The 23521-nt window shown below is 38.8% G+C and overlaps 1 protein-coding gene across 2 annotated transcripts; it reads right to left on the reverse strand.

Annotated features, from left to right (window-relative positions):
- Nucleotides 1-2881: 2881 nt before the first annotated feature.
- erlin2 (ER lipid raft associated 2) lies at nucleotides 2882-14997 on the reverse strand. 2 transcript variants are annotated; one of them, XM_077521632.1, is made up of 12 exons: nucleotides 14540-14892; nucleotides 13858-13965; nucleotides 12678-12759; nucleotides 10807-10853; nucleotides 10569-10630; nucleotides 10360-10485; nucleotides 9992-10065; nucleotides 6687-6745; nucleotides 5222-5313; nucleotides 5054-5143; nucleotides 4559-4638; nucleotides 2882-3876 (listed from the first exon to the last, which is right to left on the reverse strand). In XM_077521632.1, the coding sequence occupies exons 2-12, from the start codon at nucleotides 13962-13964 to the stop codon at nucleotides 3700-3702; spliced, it is 996 nt and encodes a 331-aa protein (XP_077377758.1). In that variant the 5' UTR covers nucleotide 13965; nucleotides 14540-14892; the 3' UTR covers nucleotides 2882-3699. The 2 variants fall into 2 exon arrangements, with proteins under 2 accessions (XP_077377758.1, XP_077377757.1); XM_077521631.1 differs by lacking the exon at nucleotides 14540-14892 and adding an exon at nucleotides 14911-14997 and having other exon boundaries at nucleotides 2883-3876.
- Nucleotides 14998-23521: the final 8524 nt, after the last annotated feature.

A 23521-nucleotide genomic window follows, 5' to 3' on the forward strand; every position in this document is an offset into this window, starting at 1 on the left:
CTCATTTATTAATCGAATTGATATTAATATGGAAAAATCGAATTAGAATTAGAAATGAAGGGGAAAAGGTGCTGTGGCCCACGTGCTGTTTTTGTGGAAAAAGGTACTTACAATACAACATTAATAAATGTGTAAAAAAAAAAAAAAAAAAGACATTTTAATGTCTATCTGGACCTTATCCTTGACAAGATAGTAATATTTGAATCAGTGGGGACAATAAGATCCACAGTGCTTTATTGTCAACGTATATTTTCAATTTAAATCTGTGTACAAACTTTACACTTTCATATTATTGTCATTTTTGTTCGTCATTAAATACAGACTGCACACCCCTTTTCGATCAATTTGATCACCACCAGAGAGCAGATAGGCCATAACATACAGTACGATGAGTTAGGACAACAGATATATATTTTATTTTTTCCTTAAAAAACAAAAAAAAAGCCAACAGATATTAAATGGCAGTTAAATTCTCACGTCCGCTCACTGTGATACGAGTCAGATACAGTATGCCGCTGTAAATGAATCATATCAAGTTTCAAGGTCTCAGGTGATTCTTTTCCCTGACCCCTCTTCAGCAAGATCCAAGAGTATTTGGACACAGACAGAGCTTTTATGATTTCACGTCAAGGATTTGAAGACATAAAAACAACAACAAAAAAACAATCATACCAGTGACTCTAGTTTACTTTTTTCCAATACTTTTAACGACAAAATATGAGCTTACTTGTAATTATAAAATGAAATTTCTTGAGATAATGCGTGTGAATTGGGGAATGAAACAAGAAAAAAAAAATCATGTGGAATGAATGATGAACTAAATGTAATGATACCAAGTGATATGGATGGAGTGGAAGAAATGACAAATGTGTAACATGATGGTGAAAATGGTTACAACTATTGAAAGAATGGCACGTTAGACAGAAAATATGAACGCTATTGAAAGATGTGGAATGATATGAAATATTGTGGAATGATGGTGCTGAATGTGTAATATGCTGTTAAAAAAAAGAAAAAGAAAAAAAAAGGAATGTTTGGTGTGTTGGAATTTTTTGGAATGTTGGAAATATTTCCCAAGGTGAATTGAATGTGAACATGATTAATTTTGTACAATGCCATTGTGAAGTCATTATTATTTGAACAAATGTCATTTTGGAGCTGTGGACAATACGGGAATAACCCGCATGCCACATGACGTTAAGTTTTGGAATATGAAAGGATTTGCAATGATCAGTGAGAATCAGTCAAAAAGTTTGTCTACAGCATTTACAAAATGCAGGGACTTAATAATATCTGGACAAATTATTCACAAAAGGTCAACTGGCCCAAAAAAACAATACAATGACTGTAATTCCTAAATATCAAATGTTTTTTTATTTTTTTTTTTAAACATCTTCAAGCTGAAAGTCTGCGTTTAAATTCTAATGATCAACTAGTGGAGTATAAAGAAGATATTTATAAAACTGTCACTTCCCAAATACTTCTGGACAAAACTGTACAACAAATCAGATAACACACAAAGTTCCCAATATTTAAACATTTGTTGAACTGTAAAAAAACAAAAAAACCAAAAAAAAAAACATGCACTCATGCTGAACTTTCACCCTGATCAAAATTTGCAATGTATAAAACTAATATTAATGGGGGGAAAAAAAAGGTACCCACAAACACAACCCATTCCATCAACAGAACTCAAATATTACGTTAAAGCCTTACATTGCATATCAAGTTTCATGATCAAAATGTTTTGTTTAGACTGGAACAAAACCTGCTCATATGTCTGCCAGTGCCAGAATCCTCAAGTCTGCATAGAAAAAACGCATCGAAACAGCACGAGATCAAGCAAAAATCCTGAGTGGCTTGTATCGCTCGGGTCGGTCCCAGCGATACACAACATGTCAAAGAATGAATGATGATTCTCACAAGCAACATGAAAAATAACAGTTACTAACAGATTGCAATATGCACCCAATACAATGTAAAACAACAAGAAAAAAAAATCAACCAAAAGATGCAAGTGATGAAAAATTGTGAACAATTAAAGCACACAGAGTCAAACGTGACATTTGTAGGAAACGCACCCATGGAGTAAATAAAAGTGATGTTGACATGCTTTTGGGTTCGAGTCTACTTCACCACACATGAGCGATAATCATTGGATGCTACTAGTTGCTACATGTGCATGAAGTCAGGAACTTAAAGCAGAAAACCAGTGTAATCTCTTTGTGCTGAAATTGGTGCAAGGATTTGCCGAATAATTAAAAATAGAGCTACTATTATTAACTCATTTGCTCCCAATAACGTGTAAATACGTTTTTTTTATGTTTTAACTGTCCCAAAGACGTATTTATACGTTTTTTTTGTTTTTTTTTGTTATGCAAGAGCATACAGAAGGCTTTGATGCAGCCTCTCAACTGGAAAGAACGGTTGCAGAAATGGTAGTTATTACACAAACGGCCAGCAGGTGGCAGCAGAGCAAAGGAGATCAACCAGGGCCATGTAGAAAAAAAGCTAAATTACTTACAATTTGAAATAGATTTGTGAAAACTGATGAAACTTAGCTCTCTTCTAATGCTAATTGCTGCGAAACGGAAACAGATAGAAACATACTTTTTCTTCCTGATGAAAGAAGAGACTTTAATCTTTCTTTTGATATGTTCCATGCTTTTATAGCAATAGAACACAATATTCTGTGGGCCTCGCAAAATCAGCCAAAATCCAGTAAAACAGCCGGGAGCGAACGGGATTGCTTCTGTTGTTCTGCTGCCACCTGCTGGCCGCTTGTATAATAACTACCATTTCTGCAACCATTCTTTGCAGTTGAGAGGCTGCATCAAAGCCTTCTGTATGCTCACGGTCTAGCATAAACAAAAAAACATATAAATACGTCTTTGGGACACTTAAAACATTAAAAAACGTATTTACAAGTTATTGGGAGCAAATGAGTTAAGATTGTAACATTTTCTTACTATGTCGAGAAAAAAAAAATACAGTGGTGGGACATATGTGTAATATGAATTTGCACATATAATGAAACGTATGGTGTTCCACAAGGTTCAATTCTGGGGCCTCTGCCGTTTTCATTGTATCTGCTGTGCCTGGGTTTTAATAAAACATTGGTGGTTTTTTTGAAAGTACTCACTCTATAAAGTTGATTTGAGTGATGGGAGTCAGTTGTCTTAATTGCATGATTTGCAATGACAAGCTGAGAAATTCTAGTCCAGCACAACTAGCTATCTAGCTAAACTAAATGAACGCGTCGTGAAGCTGCATGGAGGTGGTGAATACAAGAACCGAATGCTTTTGGGTTACTCTCCCTGTTCATTTTCTTTTCCAGTCAACCCGGCTATACCTATGACTTGAATTTTGAAAAAAAAAAAAAAAAGACATTTTATATTTCAATAAAGAAGTGTTTGGTGAATGCACATAGGAAAGTGGTGTGGTTCAACACCTCCAACAAAGGTTTAGAACCACTGTTGTACACTGACCTGAAAGGGTCATTTTTACACACCTCGTCAAACAATGACATTTTTTTTTTTTTTTTTAAAGCAGTGCTTCTGAGATACTTGTAAAAATGATAAGCAGCGAATCTCTGGGCTGGAGGGTGAAAAGTACCTGCCAAAGTTTGAGTCATTGCCTTCAGCATTTGATCCACCACCAACCTGCGCCGTCCTCTCGGTCCCAATATACCTTTTCTTGCTAATCCATGTCCGAGATCTGCTCTCCCGCAAGATCCATGGCTGCAGACAAGGCCTTGAGTGAGGTGCCGGCAGAGTCCATGAACATTTGGGGTATGTCGCTGCCAAAGTAGATTTTGCTGTTGGCGGCGATGGCCTTGTACTTCATCAGCTGCAGGTATTCAGGCGTTAACTTCATCTGCGATAGGAAAGGAAAATGGGAGTTTGCGTTCTGAATTCGGGTACATAAAGTAAATCAATCACAGATTTGTATGCTTACACACGGACTATGTTAACTCATTCACTCCCGGCTGTTTTACTGGATTTTGACTGATTTTGCAAGGCCCACAGAATATTGTGTTCTATAGCTATAAAAGCATGGAACCTATCAAAAGAAAGATTAAAGTCTCTTCTTTCATCAAGAAAGAAAAAGTATGTTTCTATCTGTTTTCGTTTTGCAGCAATTAGCATTAGAAGAGAGCTAAGTTTCATCAGTTTTCACAAAACTATTAAAAATTGTAAGCAATTTTTTTTTCCTTTTTTTTTTTCTTTGAAAAAAAATAGAAAAAAAAGAAAAAAAAAAAAAGAAAAAAAAAGAAAAAAAAAAAAATTGTAAGCAATTTAGCTTTTTTTCTAGATGGCCCGGGTTGATCTCCTTTGCTCTGCTGCCACCTGCTGGCCGTTTGTGTAATAACTACCATTTCTGCGACCGTTCTTTGCAGTTGAGAGGCTGCATCAAAGCATTCTGTATGCTCTAGCATAAAAAAAACAAACAAACCAAAAAAAACGTATAAATACGTCTTTGGGACACTTGCAACAAAAAAAAATGTATTTACACGTTATTGGGAGCAAATGAGTTAAGTAACATGAGTTTCTGTCACCTTGTTGGCCTCTGCTGCTTTCAGTGCCGTGTAGAATTCGGCATCTGCTTTGGCCTTCTGCCGTGCTAAGAAGGCCTCATCTATCAAGCGCACGAAAAGAATGTTGTGAAAGTGGAAAGGTCGTCAAACACCACAACTGTGTGTGATGCCTGAGTTATGTTTGCAGGCAATTGAAGATTTTACTGGATTGTATTCATGTATTTTTTTTTTTTTTTTTACCTAATTCAGCTCAGTGTGAAACAGATTACATCTTCCAAAGACATTGCATAAAAAATAATGATGTGTTGAAAGCCCCAACCTGCCTTCGTAATGCCGCATGAAGTGTACCTGGACTGCAGCAATGGCCCACCCATGCACTTCATTTGGTACAAATTAGTCATTACATTGATTGCAAGTGTGCACATCCTGCTGAGACTTGCCAAATAGCTTCTGCTGTACAAGATAAAAGTTTCTATTATATAAGATTTATAAACTAAACCTGAGCAGGGTACAAACCTTCAATTTCTGAGATCTTTTTCTCGGTTTCCTTTTCCATGACTTTTTGTCCAAATTTGATTTCGGCCACTTGGGCCACTTTTTCGGCCTCTGAAAGACAAATAATCTAAATTCAGTCTTTTCCCACAAACTCCTGTATTTAACACTTGAGATATAATCCTATGTTACCAATCACAGCTTTGATCCTTTCTGTCTCCGCCTCTTTCTCCACAACCTTCTGCGTCTGCTGGGAAATCAGCAGCTTTGTCTTCTCGCTCTCCCTGCGGGGAAAAAAAAACTTTCAACACCGGAGGCTACGAATTCCTCAAGCGCAAAAGTGTCATTGCTCGTTTGTGTCTGCTCAGGCTGACGTCATCCACCTACAACCATGCATATTACATGATACAACTTGCCTTAACATGTATCAATTATATGCTTAACGATGTTCACAGGAGGAAATTTGTTTATTTTCATTAAATAATTATAACTGTAATTCAACAAAAGATGCCTCTGCCAAATCTAATATTGGGGTCTAAGGAACTGAGCGATAAAAGACAAAAAAAGGAGCACATATCGTTATTTATTTATTTTTTTACTTGTTAAAAAATAGTGACCACCCCCACAAAGCCCCACCCCCGCTACCCAACTGCCTACGAGCTGTATATGTCTAATACTGTATAGTTTAGTGTTGTTCCGATACCGATACTGGTACCGTATACCACAATAAAACAGTGGTATCGGTGAGTACTAACAAGTAACATTCAGATACCATTAATTCCAACGCTAACATAGGACTTTGGATGCAGCATCTTGTGTCATGCTCGTGCACGACATTCACCAATATGCGACATGTTCACTGCATGCCGATCTCAGATATCCTATTGGCCCCTTGAATGCTCTGAACCAATGGCAGGGCAGCTTTTTCATGTTGAGGGGAAAAAAACAACCTTCGGTATCGGTATCGGCCGATACTGCAAAGCTGCATCTGGAATAAGAGCCAGTGTTTGCAGCATGAGAGTCAAAGGACTTTTAACATGAACAATAAAGCACAACTGCTGCGTTTCTCAGCTCATGCTGTGCAAACTTGCCAGTGTGCGTAGGTGAAATGGAAAAAGAAGCATCAAGCGCTCGACCCGTATCTGAGATGATAAACCAGTTGGAAATTGTTGCAAGTTTTGACTTGTTAATTTCACAATGTGCTTGCCAGCTTTTGCCATGCAGGTGACGTACAGTATCAGCATAAAAGAAATTCTTGGGATCAAGGAACTTTTAATGCTCGTTATCATATCAAATGATATATTTATCTGCTTGGCTCTGGATGCCCAACTGATGGAAAATTAAACATCGATGTGAAAGGAAAACACATCGACTAAACATAGCAAGTCAAAACATGATGGTGCAATGATGTTGCACTCACAGTGGAGGGTCGTGTGCGGGTTGGGGGTGAGCATTTTATAGCGCACGCACATGTTGGTGACTACTTGAAGTCAAACAAATGTGCTCCAAGACTGACATAAACAATGTGGTTAAGTGTTTCCTGTACAAGATTTGGCCTCAGTGAGAGATGAGTTTAGGAAAGGGGCACAACACACAATACAAACGTCGGGGCCCGAGGAACCATCAAAGTTCATACAGGGAACAAAATGAAACTTACATGAGCTCGTAGTTTCTGCGGATGCTCTCTGGGATGTTGGGCTTTGTGACGCGCACTGCCTGCAGAGCAAGACGCAAAGACAGAAGGGACCGGTCAGCTCTTTCAGAAAAATGTTGCCCAAAAAGTGTTCACAAAAAGAAAAAATAAGCAAAGGCAGATGTCGAGGAGCCCAGATGTAAGAGCTCAACGATCGGCACTGTGACAACGTTAAAGATTTCTCTGAACGAGCAGCAATTGTTATTTCAACTGGTTCTGGTTATTTGTAGGAGATTTCAGGCCCGAGTATTAAAATCTAAGGGAGAGCGTAAGACTCAGCAATGAAATATGTGTTTATCTATGGGGTCTAAGGGGGTTCTTTATTAATAGACCCCCACTTCAAAAAAAGAACATTGTTGATGAATGATCCTGTGGGGACTGCTAAGGTCTTTGCAGTGGTCGTGAAAGCTAACCAACTATAAATTCCTTCTGGTCTTTCAGTGACACGAATGTACTCAGCTCAGCTGACATGAAACTCGCAACGGCTTCAAATAATTGCAACACATTATTTTCATAAAGTATTGTGGTGTAACATCAATAAATGTATGAAATTAAAACATTTCCACCGGATATTGCCCCCTTTGAATATTATTCATGACATACTAAAATATTCTGTTCACTCAATCATATGATTTTCACTTTTTGGAAAAGTTTTTTTTATTTTTTTTTATTTTTATTCTAGCAAGTGTCTCATTCACTGTCACAATCATTTGGGATGAACTAACAAAAGGTTGTGAACCATTAGGTCATCTTGTCATTGGCAGCGCAATACTGTATAAGAAAAGCCCATCTGAAAAGCAGCCGTTAAAAAAATAAATAAATAAATAAATGGCGAATGCTGCCAATAAAAACATCCCAATAAATAATAAAAATTACATTTTCTTAAACTGTATTTAAATAATAAATGAAAAATGAATTTAATAAATCCTTGGGTCGTATCTGAACCAACATTTGGGATTATGAAGGTCATGTTTCGGGAATTAAGTGGTGTTAAATTTCATTTATTTCTAGCTGCCTGGTTGGAAAGTATTTTTAGTGGCCTTTCAGAAATGTATTTGTATCTCATTTTGGGATCCGTATTATGCAGGAGGGTTGCATTTGGATCTCATAAAAAATTTCAATAATCTACATAACAACTGCAGGTTTATGTCAAATGTCAAAGCTTTTCCCCCTTCTGGAATTTTCGAAATTATATGTTATTATAATATACAGTGGCGAGTAGGCCGGCCTAGCTGCAAGATTGTATCACTATCAATACTTGTAAAGTACTGAGTCAAATTGGTGTTGAATTGTGCCATGTGCAATGCAAATAAACTTGCGTTGACTATTACGCTAGCGCGCTGCGGCAGCCCAGCTAAGCAACGTGTGTACGTGGCAGCCATGTTGGTGGGGCAATGTTACCATCAAAACAAAAAACAAAAAATGTACATTTGAAAAATCATAACTTACTAATTTCTCAACTGATTTTCACAAGGTTTACTTTTGTTGTTTTTTTTCTCCTCAATGTTAAGGCATATGAGAATACGAAAAATAGAGATCAACTGGAGGAAAAAAAAGCCAAAAAAATACGAGTGTTGGTTTTGGTGCCATCTGCTTGTACAAACATGAAATAAGTTTCCCCCATTAAACATACTTGTAGGCATGTATCTCAAAGTGTGCCTTTTGAGTATTGATATATTATCTGACTATGTATCCCTGCAGCGTTCTGTGTGAATAATTATTTGAAGGAATATCACTCTGGAAGTTGACACTAACTTCATATTAGCGTGTCAATGCTACTTTGCATTGATGTTAGCATTAGCACTGGTGCTTATACAGTGTTTCTAAAATGAAGCATATCTTGCATTTAAATATACCATGTGTGTAATTCAGTTTGTTGTGCGTCTAATTTTACAGTTAACTCCAACTGAGGTGTCATGAAACAGTTTAAAGCACGCTCAGGGGTGGGCATGCAAATGTCACGCATGTCACGCACAATGCCGCACAAGCAACACGGTGCATTCAGGGTGCTTTCACAACGTTGGTAACTTGCGAACACACTGCGTCATTCTCATTCGGCTCATTCATCATTTCTTGTTTGATTATCGTGTTTGTATGATCACGAGTTTAAATTTCAATGAGCTGCCCAGCCCTAGTGTCCAAACACTTTTGTTAATGACCTCTTCGACAGGTACCGCCCAGTAAGGAAATTCCAAAAGATTTCACATTAATATTTGCAATGCTCTGAGTGGTGGATGAATTCAACATGACAGGTAAAAAGAAACAAGACAGCTCATGTCCGGATGCAGCATTGTGTGTAGATCAGGATATTGAGAACAACAAAAAGATTGTGTCGAAATCACAATATTATGTCATGAAGTAGACAAGCGGACAGAATGATGGAAACTTCCCAGTGCCTCTGAAGTTGCACAAACGCCAAAAGACAAAATGATGTTATCACGTTGGTGTTTACCTTTCAATACAACGACTTGTGCCAGATCCAGATTTTATAGCATTGCACAACTTGTTATATAACGGCCTCATTCAAAATAATAAGGGTCCTGTCAACAAAACAAAGTAATAGTGGGTATCTTATTGAAGAAAACTGAAACAAAAGTCTCGGAAAAACCCATTACAGAAATTGGAATTCCCCAGTGAGCTAAACTTAGTGACTATTAGGGGTGTGAATTGCCTAGTACCTGACGATTCGATTCGTATCACGATTCACAGGTCACAATTCGATTCGATACCGATTAATCCCGATACGAATGGTCACGATTCGATACCGATTAATCCCGATACGAATTTATAAGTCGATTGTTGCGATTTTTTTTCATTCATATTTAGAAAATACTAATCAGTAAGCTTGTAGAGTGTAAGATTTATATGAAAATGTATTATTTATTTATCTGAAATTTCAGTCTTATAGAGGTTGAACAGCATTAAAATAAAAATATTAAGGCTTAATGTGCCGTTCATATAACATTCTTCCATGCTCAAGGTGTGAATCCTAAAAAAAAAAAAAAAAAAAAAAAAAAAAAAAAAAAAAAAAAAAAAAAAAAAAAATCGATTCTGCCGATTATTGAATCGATTCGAGAATCGCGCGATGTAGTATCGCGATATATCGCCGAATCGATTTTTTTTTTACACCCCTAGTGACTATAAATAAAAGTTGAGTTGAACGGCTTTCGACGTGCACCGTTGATTGCGACAATACATCCATAAGTTCATTAAAACAAAGGAAAAACTAAAAGATGACTGTGTTTGGGTCATCATGGTTGTCAGTGTACCTGTATGATGAGACCAGGTGCCATGCTTGTTAGATCTTCTTGCAATGTTAGTTTCAGGTTTTCGTCGATTTGGTCTGCAGAGGAGAAGTTGTGCGTGTGAAGTTGAGAATTCGACTTCACAAACAAACTAGTACCACACAACAACAACAACAACAACAACGACGTAGGCTATGTGGACCAAAGCAAGGTGTTGGTCCACATAGCATAGTTGGTTGTAGCTTTTTTTTGAGATATCAAAGTGAGTGAGAGCGCGTAAATGTGTGTCCAATTACTGTTTTTAACAATAAGGGAAATTTTGTTACAGTGATGCTGCTTCTTCTATTAATTGCATTTGTCATTATTAGAGTCTTGTCACCGTTTGTACCTACCAAACAGGCCGATGTAGACCTCCTGCAGAGAGTGAACGCTGCAGAACTGGTTGAGTTCGTGGTGAACCTTGTTGAAGATCAAAGCTTTGTCGTAATCGGCAGTAAAGTTCTTCACTATGTCAAACACTGTCGAGGGTGAGACAAACATGACATCAAACAACATAACGTGCTGACTTTCTGAAGGAACAAATAGTGGTTTTATTGTTTACCTGCTGAGGGAACAAGGTAGTTCACAACCTCGATGCGATCAAAGTAGATCATTACACCACCGCTGAAAGAGTTTTTAATACTTTTAATGAGTGAAACGTTCCTCCGAAAAAAGATGCCAGTGCATTTTCTTTACACAGTTTAAAGCATCTTGAACACATTGTGTGGCGCAACACTGTTGTAAACACATCACGAGGGCACATATGAAACTAGTTCAAACTATCAAAACAGAAAGCCTACCTAGTGCCACAGGGAACATTTTTCACCTCATCTGTCTGCAGTGTGGTCTACAGGACAAAAACAATGCATTATTTTCTGACATATCAGCACAAATGACGTGAACCTTATGTGGGGGTTATGGAAAACAAGTGTTCCAGTTGTGTACTCAAGTTTGCATGAACTAATCATTGATACATCAGGGCTGTTCACTAACTTTTGCACTGGTAGCACTGGTGCTACCAACTTTTTCAGTTGGTCGCACCATACAGCATGATTTCATTTGCAAAAGTAAAGTTGTCTCAATTTGCATAGCGTAGTTTCAGATGACGTAAAGATTGACAGTGACTCAACATATTTGAAAATATTTGACTGTAACAATATTTGCCTGAGTCCAGGCTCCGGCACTTCCTGGGTGGAGTTTGCATGTTTTCCCCGTGCCTGCGTGGGTCTTCTCCGGGTACTCCGGTCTCCTCCCACATTCCAAAAACATGCATGGCAGGTTAATTGGGCGCTCCGAATTGTCCTTAGGTGTGATTGTGAGTGTGGATGGTTGTTCGTATCCGTGTGCCCTGCGATTGGCTGGCAACCAGTCCAGGGTGTCCCCTGCCTACTGCCCAGAGCCAGCTGAGATAGGCTCCAGCACCCCTCGCGACCCTTGTGAGGAATAAGCGTTCAAGAAAATGGATGGAATATTTGCCTGCAATAAAACAGGCGAATTATTTTATATTATTCTACTTTAGAAGAAAGAGTAGTTAGTTGTGTTGTGGCGTTTGTCACTTTTCTAATCGTGACTGCCGCCCTGTGGCCTAACGCGTAACTGCAACCTCTGTGTCAAGTTTGTTTTTTGTTTTTTTTTAAGTTATCTAATTTACAATTACGTTTTTGAACTGCACAAGGCACCTATAACATATTTAACTGTATCTGTTTTTCTTATTCTGATTGGGGGTCAATATTATCGACACAGTGAAATTAAATACTTATATCTTGATACATTCTATAGCCATATCGCGCAGTTCTACTAAACACTATCTAAAAAGAGATTTGAAAATCAATAATACCAAGTAAAATGCTGACATGTTATAAAGCAAACTTGACTGAACACCGAGGTCCCCCCCTTAACAAATCCATTCCGTATTTTTTGGTCTATAAGTCAGAGTATAAGTCGTACCAGTTAAAACGATGCATATGTAGAAGTTTAAGTCACATTTTTGGGGGGAATTAATTTTACAAAAACCGAGAGCAAGAAATCCCCAAATCCTTCCCTAATAATGTTTCAGTGATTTAAAAATAAATAAATAAATCTACTGCTAACTCTGGAAAAGTTTTTCTCCTTGGTTTTTAATGTTTTACTTATAACTAAAATTCTGTATTTTGTTGTGGGCAAAAGAGCCAAATTGCGATTGGCTATTTGGTGCTCTATAAATAGTAAATCCTTGTTGTGGCACCAAAGTGTTAGCCAACCACCAAAACAATGTAGAAGAAGAAATGGAAGCAAAAGAAGAAAAAGAAATGGAAGAAGTGGTAGTAGTCATGACAACTAATGTGTGACGTATTGCTAGTTTAGCATGTGGCATCTGCCAAAACAAGGATTTACTATTTCATTTACAATGCTATGTGGGATGCTAGCTAAATTGAAAAACTTCTCTGTAGTTAGAAGTGAACGTTTCCAATCCAACCGGAACTTGTTTGTGCCGTCAACACAATAAGGGAATGTGGATTTAGGCACAAGTCGCACCTGAGTAAAGGTCGCAGGACCAGCCAAACTACAGAAAAGAAGTGTATCTTAGGAAAAATAAGGTAATTGCATCATGGTAATTTTTTGCTTGTTGAAATGTTTTTTACTGTGGTAGAATACAAATTATTATTTCAAAATATACATTCACTTAAATCACCTGTACAGACTTGTAGGAGGTGATGAATGGAAACATAAGATGGAAACCCGGTCCACTCGTGGCGGTCAAGAGAGCTCCTCCCCTGTGGGATCATAAAACACGTTTTTCAACTGCGATGAGTCAAGACAGTTGAACCGATAAAATCCCGCATGCTGAGAGCGCGAATGTTTGTGTTTGTGAAGGTAGCAAATGTTGATTTCTCATCAAGGTTTGATCAAATTCGCATACGTTTTTCAGACATTCGGCAACTGTTTTTATGGTTTTGCGACAAGAAGAAACACAAGACATTTGCCGTGCTTTTCCTTATCTAGAAAATGCCTGGCAAACGTTTGTGACCTTGAACGAACGTTGACGAACCCTGACGACAAATTGCTATCGTTCACCCCCTCGGTGAGTTACGAGCTTAAAAGGAGAAGTCAAGTGAAAAATGTTCTTTACAATAATATGGTCTATGTGGCCCCGCTAGTCTAAACACGGTATTCTCAATAATATTTCCTTAGAATATGAATTAATCATCAAAATCCACCCGTTTTAAACATTTCAGGGGGCGTCTATTTTGCCACAAAACAACGTCACAGTGCCTCAGGGTTCAGCTTGCAAAAATCACATGGCCAAACTCAGAAAAAAGTCGTGATTGGTCATTAACCTGAGCCCTGACCAACGTACTGCGCCAAGTGTAAAGCTGCGTATGACTTGGAAAAAAAAAAAAAAAAAAAAGTCAAATTAACATTGCACAAATCAGTGAGAATCATGTTAATGTACCTTACCTATGTAATATTAGCCCTGGAAATTCTAACGACATTTGTGACTTATTATCAAGGTACAGTATAAACCCTCGACCATAATTACATCATACAGGATACTAATTAATTTTTATAGTACAGTATACCCGGAGCAGGAGGTGATATTTTGTAGAACATTGGTGAAGTCAAATGAAGATATTTATTTCCTATCGAGGTAGATTCATTTTTGTTTGAACACGTCCAAAACATTCTAGTAGTATAAATAATTATTTTATTTCTTGTCAACTGGTCTAAACTGAGAAATGCCTACTGTACCTGCTCTTAATATGTCACTTGCCAAATATGAAGAACCGAAGCAGATGGCTGTTTTGCAGCTAAGCAGGTTAACTGCTTTGCGGACATACAGCAGCCAAACGCACTGCGCAGTGCACACTCACCTGTAGTACACTCCAGTGTGACCTTCATCGATCTTGTGCATGGAAGCTAAAAGTGTCGCTCCAACAAGAGCCACAATAATTGAGAATATGGCACCCCACTGTGCCATTCTGAAAAGCAAAATAGACAGACGGAATAATGAATGGATCGTTCAACCTGGGAATAAAAAGATAACAATCAGCAACTCTCCCTCCACAAATAGACTTTATTTCCTGCATTCACTGAACAACACATACAGCAAGTAACACATGATGCGCATATGCTGGCTTCATTACTGTTTATCTGCACTCAGCTAAGGCTTGTCCTGCCGTAAGCTGGGGCTCAATAACCTTGTCACCGTCAAAGAGGATTGAACCCCATGTGTGAAAATCCCCGGTGATGATTAAAAAAAAAAAAAAAAAGCATTTGAAAAGAACTAGGGAATCCCTCTGGACACAAGTTCCAGCTGTGGTGCTTGTGCATTTCTTTGTTTATCTCTCATTCGGGACATGGGAACAACAAGTTGATTAAACTACGTTTGAGCGGTCTCATGAATCAACAGTTTTCACCTGTTTGTTCAAAACATGCACGTAAAGTGTGGCAACGCTAACAAAGTGCACGACAGTTGGACTTTTGAGGGACTGACTGATCGGCTGAACTATGCTCATAAATGAAGACGCACATTTAAAGTTAACATAGACCTACCTTAAATTAAGTTTTAGCTCGCATAGATCTGCCGTCTTAAGGTGCTCCCACAGGAAAAGGACACGAGAACTAAATATCTTCAAAACAATGAATGGAATTCGTGAACTCGATAAGGTACGCTGTTAACGTTGATTTATTTGATTTACTAAACGTGCGGCTTGCATTCTTGAAATATAGACATTGTTGGGCATAAATAGCTGAGAGCCTGTGAAACACTTTGCGGTCAGCCTTGTCTTTTTCGTCAGATCTTAACTGTGGCCAAGTAGTTATTGAGTTTTGCCAACGCTACAAGGAAGCAAAACAATGCCGCACAATCTATTTAAAAATAAGCTGCCATTGAGAACGACGCGACCTTTCTGTGAAACTCTTACCTTCCAATTTGGTCCAAATCGAAGCTAAACACTAGAACCACCTGCTAACTTCTTCTTCACATGATTCAAACAGGATAATAGGAGCACTACTGACATCTAGTGGATGAACCACTCCACTGCCAGTTTGAATACAATAGATAGATAGATAGATAGATAGATAGATAGATAGATAGATAGATAGATAGATAGATAGAGTCAAAATTGTTGACAGTCGTTTACAGTCAACACGGTATATATGGAAGTAAGATGGTACAAAAGTAAAGAAAAAAAAAGGACCTGTAGAATTTCTTTTTAGAATTTTGTATCTGTAAAAGTTGTGATTTTTACCTGTAAATAAAAAAAGTACCTATAAAAACAAATTTTTATTTTTTTTATTATTATTATTTTTTTATTTTTTTATTTTTTGAGGAATTAATGGAAATAGAAACCACAAAGAAAGAGACAATCGTTGCAATTTTAATTATGCGCACACTTACTTTACAGTGGGTAAACTACCCGAGAACCTATAAAAACTCCACAGGCTAAGTCTTAGCCGCTAAGACAGTGAAGTTGTTTAAAAAAAAAAAAAAAAAAAAAAAAAAAAAAAAAAAAAAAACATAGTAAATGCTTTACCCACTATAAACAGCAGATGGCGACAAAGACCAGAAAACATTAGGTCGTATGTGTCTCCAAGTCAGCCAAAGGAGTCATCACAACAATGACAATTTACTGCACACGGCTTTGCCAACGTATTAATTATAAAGTTTCACTTCCATTGTGTTTGCTTAAACACCTGTAACACCTGAATCAGACGAGGACAACAGAGGGGATCGAGGTTCCAACCTGTTTTCAATGTCTTTCAATGGGGGGGGTTCTTAATACTAATTTTGTCTATTTATCACCTACAATCCAAGGCCCTTGACTTAAAATGGCAGCGATGCCTTATTTTTAGACCTTGGCCTCTTGAGAAATTCACAGAGGAGGAAAGCTAACCCTAAGGTGTGCCCATGGCAGCTCTGTGCTTTGCATTTTAAACAGGTTGGAGGGATTTGGGGGGGAGAAAGAGAACAACAGAGCAAGGGAAAAGAAGTTTGTCAGAGTTCATTAAGTATCAAGGGAACATCGCTGGAACTGGCAGCGTAAGCCGCGCCGGGGCCCTAGTGCCATTAATCACGACTGACATGAAACTAGGGGCTGAGGGAGGATGGTGAGAGGGAGGGGAGGGCGCCTCTGCCAGAGACTGCTAGTGATTATAGCAAGAGGTCCCGTGCAGTCCAGACCAGGGTTGCTGAATACTGAAAAGCAAAGTTTGGGTAATATTGCAAAGATGACGGCCCCCGCCAATCAGTTTGAGAGGTCAAAGAGTAAGTGAAGCACTGTCTGTCTCAAACGTGTTCATCTCTTCCTTTGTTTAAATCATGATCTCACCCTCATTTATTTTTGCGCCGAGCCCCTTGGCTAATAGACCGCAGAAGAGAGCGAAAATATGGCAATTACGCAGCGGCGCTCGTATATCTAAGTCTGCCTGACAAGTTTCTCCTCGGACCCCCGGAAGCATTGTTGCAGCTCTGCACGCTGCATGCCGCCACCCTGGAAGAAGAAATAAATGGAGGAGAGAAAGAGAGTGTGGAGAACGCTGGTGAGTGGAGAAGATGGAGGCCGCTGTTAAGTGCTGTGCTTGAAAGCCAGTCTGGCCTCATTAGCTGTCAGTTGTAACAATACTGAGCTGGCAGCGAAGACTGCTCCCAGTCTCGGTGCCATAAATCACGGGCTGACAGGGCCCTGACAGGGCTGGGAACTTACACACATGCAGGACTTGCTTGTGCTCTGGCTCTCTTTTCTTCCTTCATTTTCCACCACTCTCTTTCTCGCTCTATTTATCCTCCCACTCCCTTCTCCTTCTTTGTTGGTACCACTCCCCACGTCTGCTTTTTATGTCTTTCCTTCTCAGTCTCACTCAGATCATTGAAGCTTGAGAGTCAAAAGCTCAGGATGATGCTGAGATGAACGCACTTAAGCTTTGTTTTATTTTATTATTATTTTTTTCATTTTATTATTATTATTATTATTTTGTCTGTCTCATATACTGCATTTAAGCAGGATATTACTGCATCTGTTTGATTAAGTCGGACATACTTTGATGGATTATCAGTAGGGATGTAACGATACGATATTATCACCATATGAAGATCACGGTACGATAATTATCACGATATTGTGAGGAGGTTGGCGATCCCCCAAAAATATAACAATATTGTAAAGAAGAAAAAAAAAATCACAATATTGTGCTTTTTTTTTTTTTTTTTTACATTATTTATTTTTTCATTAATTTTTTTTATTTTGTTCATTTATTTCAGGCAATAATCACATTAACAATATATCAATTTTTCTAGACAATTTTTTTTTCTAAACCTAGCCTGAAAATCAGTGGAAGGAAGAAAAACTTATTAAGTCCCACCCCCAATATCATTAGTATCAAAAACAAATTTAGCTACTTTACTACAAACTTGCACTAACCAACAGCGGTTGTCATAATACTGAAAAACTATGTGTTTACAAACAATGTGTTAATTAAGTAACATGACATCAACGGCTCATACCAGCAATGGTAATAAAAAAAATAACAATACTAGCTTGGGTAAAAGACAAACTAGAAACAAAACAAGTCCACAAATGGCACATATCAATAATTGTAAGACACAAGCATACCAACAGTGGCGATAGATAGTATGTAAAATAAGAAGGCAGCAAGTATACTCTATCACAATAGGTTGAAAGATAGATGTTGGTTTAAGATGCACTCTCCAAATACTGAGACCAAAACCATATGTTTGTAAGACAGTTTGAATCTGCGGATGTTTTGGCATTGCTTGTGTTGGCAACGCATAAACATCTACAATCTCTAATAACACTTTATATTGACTTACTTGCTAATACAAGCACACCTTGAGCTCCTCCACATTTTTAAACATAGAAGGGCCAAAACATGCCTTGTGAAAACTGAACTGCACTAAAAAAAAAAAAAAAAAAAAAAAAAAAAAAAAAAAAAAAAAAAAAAAAAAAAAAAAAAAAACTAGCCACCAGAGGGTGCTAGAACGTGATCTCGTGATCTGTCGGGAGTAGATTTCCGGACACTCAACGCACGCGGTGTGAAGTCCTTACGGGCGTCCGTACGGCCGCCGTACGGAAAACGCACCGCAGCCGTTCCGCAGTCACTGTGAATTGGGCTTTATCCACTACCAACTTATTTTCGTACTCTTAGCTATGAGCGCTCTGCTTCAAGGTCATTGTGAAAAAGATTATTTTCACGATGACTGAAATGCAAAAGTGTCTGTGAGGGTTTTGATTGCGACTTATATGATTTTGTTTGCACGTGGTGGAGAGTTTTTATGGTCCGTTTGCTTGCTTGAGCCTGAGCAGGAGCTTGCGAAAGTTGTCTGCCGCCATCCATTATGGTGACGTGTGTTGATGTGTGCGACACAACTGGAGCAGAGAGGAAGGAAGCTGAAGAGTTTGGGTCATCAATCATCACGTTTTGACAAACACACGCACACACACACACAGTTGGGGTTTTAGGGAGCGAGTAGTCAGCAGGAATAAACCCAACGTATAGAAATGTGCCTACATACACACAGGTGTGTACATATACGATATCAACACAGAGAATGAGTTCGCAGCTGGTTAACATGCCCTTAAATTTTGCTTTTGGAAGGCATGTGTGGGAACCTCCTCCTCCTCCAGTGCAGCATGTTAGTGGCCAGCTCCAATTGGACCCATCTGGCTCCAACATTCGGGGTCAGCTGAGGTACAACGGATGATGGATTGAATCGACAAATGGCACCCTATCATCATTTAAACAAGATGCAACAAACACGCCACTGCATCTGCAGCGCACATGACACAACCTTACGTCATTTATTAGAATTTCTGATGTCAAATGTGCAATGAAACCTTTTTTTTTAGATCAGCATTGTCCTCCATTGCCTTCTTTAAAAAAAAGAAAAAAGAAAAAAAGAAAGTTGTGTATTTTCCAAAGCATGGCTTCCAGAATGTAATGTTTTTTAAATATGCATGCAAATGTTACTTAATTCTGTTGAGGTCGAATACTTGATATTGAGCAGTAGAATTTACTTAATTGGAGTGAGTGCAAATACTTGTTTTTCAGTAAATCGTACGAGGTATTATTTTTTTATTATTATTATTTTTTTTCCCAGTGTAGGCTAGACTTGCCCTGGCACCAAAATGAAGTTGCACATATTTTTACGCCGGGCGCACGGGGCACCAGACTACCAAAATTTGAATTTCCACTTCTTTTTTTTTTTCCGCTTTATGCCCCTTTGATCAAAAGCGGATTGCTGCTTCTGCAAGACTGAGCGCCATTATGGGCGGAACATAGCTTTGTGGCCAATGGGAGCGCCTTTCTCATTTCTTTCAAATTAGTGGCGGAATCAGAAACGGACTCACTGGAGTCCATCTGATCAAAGTGCACAAAGTACGTTTATAAAGAACTCTTCACTTTTTTTTTTTTGCACAGGAGAAACAATGTTGAAGATTCTGGTTCCAGCGCAAACTTCTAAAACTGACCTCTCGCTGCTGCAAAAATCAACCTTTAACATCTCCTTCACGGGTGACTGCGTAATTGCTTCATGAAGGAATATTAGATGAGGTGTGTGTGCGTAAGCGTGCATGCACGTGCGTGTGTGTGAGATTACGAGTGCATGAGTAGGTGGACGGGGAAATGTGCTCTGGTCTTTCCAGGCCGAGTCTAGCTGCTGCGTATTTACAGTACAGTGTTGTGCTGAGCCGTGGGGGTGTGGGAAAGCGATCAGAGTGGACTTCAGAGGGAACCGAGGAAGAATGAGGAAATTGCAGACAGATAGGACTAATGGTGGTGCTCAGGGAGCAGACGACGGGGCCAACAGCTGCTAGACATCCATCTGAAAGCAGCCAAGGAGAGCTTGACTCGAACGGACTGTTCCGCCTTGAAATAATTCTACTTTACCTTCTTGGGATGAGAAACATTCTTTTCTGAGAAGAGTTATTCATTTTATGATATATAATTAGTAGGGATGGGCGATACCAGCCTTTTTTCAAGTACTCGAGTACTCGTGACGCAGGCGAGTACAAGCGAGCGATGGCAGAGGGGGAAGACGTTAAGTGAGTCCTCCTTGCCTGTAAGTGGCGCTAGCTTGGAGCAGTTTTTCACCAAAACTTCGCCGGTTTGGAAATACTTCAAAATTGTGAATCTTAAACTAAAAGAGCATTTTTGTGTTTTATTTTGAGCGTTAAGACTCATTCACTCATTCACACATGTAAGCTTGAGTGAGTGAGTGAGTGAGTGAGTGAGTGAGTGAGTGAGTGAAAAAAAAAAAAATCTGTGCGTGCTGTCAAATTGCCGTGGGAGTGACATCACGCAGCCGACAAATTCGCCCGGCCCCGTTTGCGACACGCAGCCCCCGCCCCCGCCCGCCCCCACCCCCCCCGCGCTCTGCGATTGGCTGGAGGGGTGTAAACACTGTCTTTCCACAGAAACGTCCCGCTGTTTACAAAACCAACACAAAATGGCAAAATACAGGCTGGGGGTGTGGGGGTTTAGGACAAATCACCACCAGACATTAACATAAGCCCAGATGTGTAGACTGAGAAAAACTTCAAGTGTGTACATCCTGTATTTAAAAAGTGCAGTTTCCTGAGTGAAAACGGTAGACCAGGCCTTTAAATACTGGAGTAAAAGTAAAAATTATGTTTCAGGAAAACTAAGTACAATGAAACGAAAAAGACACAAGAGCAAATGTTACCTCTGCATACAATACTGTGCAAAGGTTTTGGGCCACCATCTGATTTGTGGGTTTAACAACACGCTCATATAGAACTAGAAGGCCACTCAAGTGCAGACATCCAACAAGTTTAAACAATTGATAAAAACAATTAATCGAGCATTGTGTTTAGGTTTATTGTTCCATGTTTGTTAGCTAGCAGGCTACGTCCCGGTTAATGGATGGTAAAAACAGACACGGGTGTGCCAATCTGATTACAGGGTTAAGATAGTGCCAATATTTACATGCCTAAAAAAATAAAAAATAAAAAAAAAAGGAAAAAAAACCCACCCTCATCCAGATTATCACCAAAGTAGATAAAAATATAAAATTCTTAATAGAAATGCAATTTCCACCATTTCTATTCATTGTTTTGCGTAAATTGGTTTCGTATTTATTTGTCTAAACCTGCTGTGTCCTATTAGTTCAAGTTTTACAAGTCATACTGAACTGCTGTGAAAAAGGGGCCATTATAAAAGCAAAGCTTGTTGTGGTGACCTAAGACTTTTGCACAGTACTGTATACGCTAACATATGCATGTGCACACAACCCCGCAATTTACCTTTCGGAACAGGCAAGCCACACATATGCACACAATCAAGCGTGAATGCGTGCGCGCACACACCACGAGGTACACGCTCACAAACTCACAGCCTCTAACCTCACTGTGGTCTCACACAGCAGGCCTGCCATAAATCAATGGGCAGGATCGTGTCTGCCAGTGAGACTAAACAAGAGCATTTGTGAGGATTTGCTCTCGCCCATTAATCATCTTGACAGCTTCAAAAACACATTTCCCCTTTAATGACTGTATTTGGATAATCAGCTCTCTTCCCTTCCCGCCCTCTCCTTGGCTTCCACCGCTATATGGGAAGGGGTTTCTTTTCTTTTTTTCTTTTTTTTCATAACATAAGCGCTATGATTACCTAGGGGGCTTATGGGTAACGTACAATAATGGAAGAAAAGGTAAAGGTGGAGGCTGTAAAAGTGAAGAGGGGACTCGCTACATCAGAACATATTACTGGCTCCCAGTCAGCTGTAGAATCTATTTTAAAGTTCTGCTACTCGTCTATAAATCACTAAATGGTTTGGGTCCTGAATATATCCAAGAAATGCTAATTGAGTACAAACCCAGCAGGGCTCTGAGATCGACAGACTTGGGCCAACTAGTGGAACCCAGAGTTCGAAGCAAACATGGTGACGCTGCATTTAGCTATTATGCTGCACACAGTTGGAATAGGCTGCCAACAGAAGTGAAGTCAGCCCCGAGTGTAAATGCTTTTAAATCCAGGTTAAAAACTTTGCTGTTTTCAGATACCTTTGATTAGGGACTTTTAAACAGCTTTAATTAACTCATTTGCTCCCAAAGACGTATTTATACGTTTTTTATGTTTTTTATGCTAGAGCATATAGAAGTCTTTGATGTAGCCTCTGAACTGAAGAAAACGCTTGAAGCAATGGTAGTTATTACAAATATAGCCAGCTGGTGACAGCAGAGTATAAGAGATCAAACAGAGCCATGTTGCAAAAAATCTTTTCCCCACTGTTTTAAACAGATTTGTGATGAAACTTAGCTATATTCTAATGCTAATTGCTCCAAAACGGAAACAGATGGAATTATACTTTTTTTTTTTTCCCGATGAAAGAAGAGATGCTAATTTTTCTTTTGGTTGATTCCATGTTTTATAGTAATAGAACACAATACTCTGTGGGCCTCGCAAAAGCAGAGAATATCCAGTAAAGGGGTTGCTTCAGTGAAAATGGGTGGGAGTGAATGAGTTAAGTGTGTGTTTTTTTTTAATTATTATTTTAAACTTCCTTATGTTAAATGTTTTAAGGTTTGTTGAACAATGTTTTAAGATTGTTATTGTATGTTCTTTTTAGTAAATCTTGTAACCTATTTTCATTTATTTTTCTTCCTTTGAATGTTAATTACTGTTTCTTGATGCTTATTGTGTTGTCTTTCCTTGTGTAAAGCACATTGAGTTGCCTTGTGTATGAAATGTGCTATACAAATAAACTTGCCTTGCATCGAGGTGTATTCAGACCTGCACTGTTCCCGGTAGTGGATATTGTGCTAAATTAATTCATCATCATCCGTATTCTGTTTAACCATGATGCCGTCAACATCTTCCGTTTACTACACGCAGTCGACGACGCGTTCCAAATTTAGCAACAGTGTGGCGGAACCTCCGTTGAATGAGCTGCCCTTGACGCTCGCATATATCTCGCATCTAATAACGCAACAAATATTCAGCGTCATAATACAGCACGTCGGAATTTACCATTTTACCGCCATTTCCGGGTTTCGTACGCGTACAGCCCTCGTCATTTTTTGTCCAATAGCAGCACGGATCGTCACGTGGTTCGACGTGATTACGCAATATAGTCCACTTGAGAAAAAAAAAAAAAAAAAAAAAAAAAAGCAGAGTGTGAATATGAACCGCACCAAACTTAAAAAAATAATAATAATAACAAAGTCCGCTTTTGGTCCGGACCGAACAAGCGGACTACAAAAGGACTTTTCTGGTCTGAATAGGGTTGACGAAAAGAGTAAAAAAAATAATCACGCTGCCTGTTGGAGCTTATTCCACACTCTTACTCCAGAAACCACAAGGTCTTTGCTAATATAAACTCGAGTGTGAATGTGTGTATCAGTGAGTCACTTCTTCAGCTAAATTAAACACAGAGATCCGTTGGATGGCCCTGAATCACGAACAGCAACCACCAACATTTTAATGTGCAACAGTTGTTACAGACATATTGTAGAATTATGTGGAAAACGTGTGATATGAGAGTGAGTGTTCCGAGTACAC

Source organism: Festucalex cinctus, chromosome 5 (genome assembly GCF_051991245.1).
Source record: "Festucalex cinctus isolate MCC-2025b chromosome 5, RoL_Fcin_1.0, whole genome shotgun sequence".
Classification (NCBI taxonomy): Eukaryota; Metazoa; Chordata; class Actinopteri; order Syngnathiformes; family Syngnathidae; genus Festucalex; species Festucalex cinctus.

What these genes read in the sequence shown, in the direction of transcription:
- erlin2 (XM_077521632.1), bottom strand. Translation starts at nt 13,964, where the DNA reads ATGGCACAGTGGGGTGCCATATTCTCAATTATTGTGGCTCTTGTTGGA. An exon ending in AAAGATCTCAGAAATTGAAG is followed by an intron (nt 4,639 to 5,053) that starts GTTTGTACCCTG and finishes TGCGCTTGATAG; the next exon opens with ATGAGGCCTTCTTAGCACGG. An exon ending in AAGCAGCAGAGGCCAACAAG is followed by an intron (nt 3,877 to 4,558) that starts GTGACAGAAACT and finishes TTCCTATCGCAG; the next exon opens with ATGAAGTTAACGCCTGAATA.